Here is a 3,907-nt window from a genome sequence, read left to right as displayed (position 1 = left end):
TTCTACGTGTCTACCGCTCAGACAACTGAGCTACGAATCGAGCCTGCAGATCTTGAATTCCTCTTTATACTTGTTGCAGATCTTTATATTGGGTTTGAACGGATTTGAATAACATATGATATTCAATAAAAAGTACTATGAAACAATTTTTTCGGATCTAAATTGCGTGTATTGGCTTTTCTAACAAAATTTTTCATTTCCAATGCGCAGTAATTACGAAAACCAAATAAATACCTATGTAAGTACCTACTTAATTCTGGGTCTTTTGAGCATTTCTCTAACGAATAATTCGTTATCATCAGAACCTACAACTGACGCAACAAAAGCATCGGTGTCACTATGTGCTGAAGGTGTGTGTCTCGCTGAAGCAGGGAAACTAGAAGAGGCACTAAGTGTCATGAATAGAGGTGTCGACGCAGACCCTGACCGCGCTGCGGCGTACAACGACAGAGCTCAGTTGTTAAGGCTTTTGCAGAAAGATGATGGTAAGTGGTGATGGTGGTGGTGATAACCTAGATACGGTGGGCCGCGGCTTATTGTTTCACAGAGTACTTCATGCCAACTCTTTCTATTCTAGTAGCAGTAGAGTTCCTTGTGAAAGAGTTCGTCCAGGGTAGTACTGCCGCCTTACCTATTTCTGCCGCCACCCGTAATGTCTGCATTACTGTGTTCCGGTTTTGAAGGGTAAGAGAGCTGGTGGAATTACAGGCACATGGGACTTGTCATCTTATGTCTCAGGGTGACGGGTGCAGTGGCAGCGCCCCTCAAATCGTTGCGATTTAAGCTCTGATTGGCACTGCAACTGTTATGGACAGGGGTGTAGCTTACCATCAGGCGCACCACTTGTTCGTCCCGTCACTTGATTTTGTAAATAAAAGTTTTTTTTAGATAAATTTGATGTAGTGTTCACTGGAGGTATCGCAAACTATAAATATGTTTCAAGGTTTCAAGTCGTGTACTTTGAGTAGATACCAGGGCATAAATTTAACTTTAGGGCACTACCACAACGCCCCGACCAGAGCATAACTTATACGCCTAGTTTAGTCTGCTAACAAACTATATACTATAATATACTGTACCTACCTTGTTTGTATGCCTAATGAACATAGTGAAACTATACCTATTTTATTACGTATTAACTTCTATACAACCTGTTTTTACAAATAAATGAATTATGTTCGTTTCCCAAATTGGTCCTGCCAGGAATCAACCCAGGGCTTCCTCAATTAGGACCCACAAACATCAAAACGAGAACCCGTGGGTGGTCCGCAGATAGATTTTTTTCTTGAAAGGTTCAGCTCATACAGCGTCTACGTACTTAGATGACAAAAATCCGTGGTAGTTGCCCGTTTAGCTCTTGTAGGCAGTCTCGATCTAAGATGTTTAAATTAAACATGGTGGTGATAAATGTATTCAAATGTATGTTTACAAAGAGCAACCCCTAGAGTTTTTTTCTCATTCTTCTCAGGGGTACGAATGAGCCTTACGAATGAGCAGTAGAGTTAAATCAATATGACGATTTCAAGTGAAATTTGCCTACCTATCGATATTCCCATATTTTTAGAACATATTTTAACTGCCTCCGTGGCCGAACGGTTTCCATGCCGGACTGCCACGCAGAGGTCCCAGGTTCGATTCTCGGGCCGGGAGAAATGTTTGTATAGCTTACATTTATTTCTCTCGTGAGTTTGGGTGTAATTTGTGGTTGTCTATGTGTGTGTCCATGGCACCCGGGACACAGGGTTTCCCTAGTGCGGGGCTATGTTGAGTGTGTGCGTTATTTATTTATTTATATTATAACTAAATCCCTGTAATTCGCTACGAAACGCTCATGTTGCGATAGTGGCAAATAAAAATGCGTAAATTTTACCATATCTAAATTCACTACGAGATTTTTAAGTAAGTACCTGCCAGTGCTAGCCCCAGTTATTCGGTTATCACCTTAGAATAATAACCCATAGAATGATAGTTTCATATCAAACGAACTGTCACAAGTGAGGCAAAAATCAAATTCATGTAGGCTAGTTTTAGTAGTACGTTAATTTTCGGTTTTAGTGAATATTTATATAAAAATACAAGTTGAAACGCGTTACTTCCTTGTGGAATGTGATGTTAGTATCTATTTTATGTTTGTCTGACGTATTTTTACACTCATTTACCGCATATTTCGTCATTTTTAGCTAAAATTCTGGAGCAGTTCGCGGTGCAAGTTGACCTTGAGCACTGAAGGCCCGCCCGCTCGTGTAGGCCCATTGGGAGCGCTTCAATTTGCCTCACTTAGCGTGTGCGGGCTAGGTTTCTATGCGTTATTATTCTAAGGTTATCACATTATACGCTGCGTTGTGGGGAATAACCATTTAGTCAGACCATTTTCGCAGTCTAAATAACATTGTCTTACCAACAGACGCAATGTCTGACCTAGAACGCGCGTTACAACTAACAACTGGTCGCAAGACCCGCGCACGTGCACTGGCGCTGTGCCAACGAGGGGTGCTCCTGCGTAAACGAGGAAACGATGATGCGGCACGCGCTGCGTTTGCTGAAGCCGCTAATCTAGGCAGTGGATTTGCTAAGAAACAGGTTAGTCATTTTTAATTAAATATCGAACACATTTGTCAGTAATCTATGCATAGTAATATCTACTTGTACTTCGCTAGTAAGGTTGACCACATATCCACACATACCTATCACCACTAGCCACATTATCACTCATGGACACACATAGTACCTACTATTTCGTTCGAATATTTTCCGATTCGAAATTCCGTATGGGCTTGTGCATTTGGAATTCTGCACGGAAAAAACCGTATCGAGTGCGTCTTCCATAGATGTTGTAGGGCCGCAATACACAGTCGTAAGTTCCGTACATATTTTCGCTGCGAGAACATCTGGACACTCTGCGCGTCCACGTGTCTCTCAGCTGAGTCTTGTTATTCGTAACGCAAACGCATGTGTGTGAACTACATTATACGGAATTTCGAATTGATATTCCGAAACGGAATTTCGACTGTATGTGGCTGGCCTTAGGCTTTTCCACTAGTGACGTGCGACGTAGCGAAGCGGTGTGCGAGAAAAAAATCCACCAATAGGATTACTTTATTTTCAATATAAAAATCATTGGTTTTGTAGCTACAGATTGCGTTATAATTTTTTTTTATAAGAGTTACAGAAATACTTTGCATGTTTGAAAAAATACTGAACAGCTAAACAGCAAACTGATTTTAATTAACAGTCATAAGGTGAAATTTGTTTCCGTTGTTCTGGTCGCTTTTTATATGAATTTCGGTTTTTAAAGCTTGATTTAATAGTTACCCATATTAGTAAAAGTTTGTGTACATTATTGAATGTTCTATTGCCTTTTTCATAAAATATTATTTATACAAAAATTACGCCTTTGGTTCAATTATACTGATTTCGGTGGTTGCTGAATTCGTTGGAACAAATATATCATTAACTATTATAAAAAAGAATATAGTTGCCCAATATACCGAATCTTATGTAAGTTTGAGTTCTTTTTCTTTCCCGCTCAATGATTTTCCTGAAATCAAGAAAAACAAAATTCGACCACCGAAATCAGAGAACTTAGCAATTCTTCGAGAAGCGCCCATTAACGATCCTGGTACTAGTATCTAAATTAAGTATCCCTTTAGGTGTTTCTCACATTTGGCGTCTAACTACTCGTATGCCATAATAAAATAATTTCTTTTTTGTAGGTGGTGGATATGAATCCTTACGCTGCACTGTGCAACCAAATGTTGAGCCAAGTTATGAGAGGAGAGAAGGAAATTAAACTATAAAAATAGTTTTGGCTGTATCAAAATTATTAAGAGACAAAAAGATTCTTCAAGTATACAACATACAAAACTAAAAATGTATTTTTATAATTTTGTACTTATTCAATAAACGA

General features: G+C 39.3%; 1 protein-coding gene across 1 annotated transcript in view; it reads left to right on the top strand.

Moving 5' to 3' along the window:
• LOC113236001 (tetratricopeptide repeat protein 36 homolog) overlaps positions 1 to 3,907 on the top strand; it is a 5,120-nt gene extending 1,213 nt beyond the window's left edge. Inside the window, exons 2-4 of the mRNA XM_026471927.1 lie at positions 303 to 485; positions 2,405 to 2,580; positions 3,714 to 3,907. Coding sequence (XP_026327712.1) covers positions 303 to 485; positions 2,405 to 2,580; positions 3,714 to 3,797 — 443 coding nt within the window. The 3' untranslated portion in view covers positions 3,798 to 3,907. The remainder of the gene's footprint in view (positions 1 to 302; positions 486 to 2,404; positions 2,581 to 3,713) is intronic.

Source organism: Hyposmocoma kahamanoa, unplaced genomic scaffold (genome assembly GCF_003589595.1).
Source record: "Hyposmocoma kahamanoa isolate Upper Pololo Valley unplaced genomic scaffold, ASM358959v1 88, whole genome shotgun sequence".
Lineage (NCBI taxonomy): Eukaryota > Metazoa > Arthropoda > Insecta > Lepidoptera > Cosmopterigidae > Hyposmocoma > Hyposmocoma kahamanoa.
Note: the sequence above shows the minus strand (reverse complement) of the source record. Positions and strands in the feature narration are given on the sequence as shown.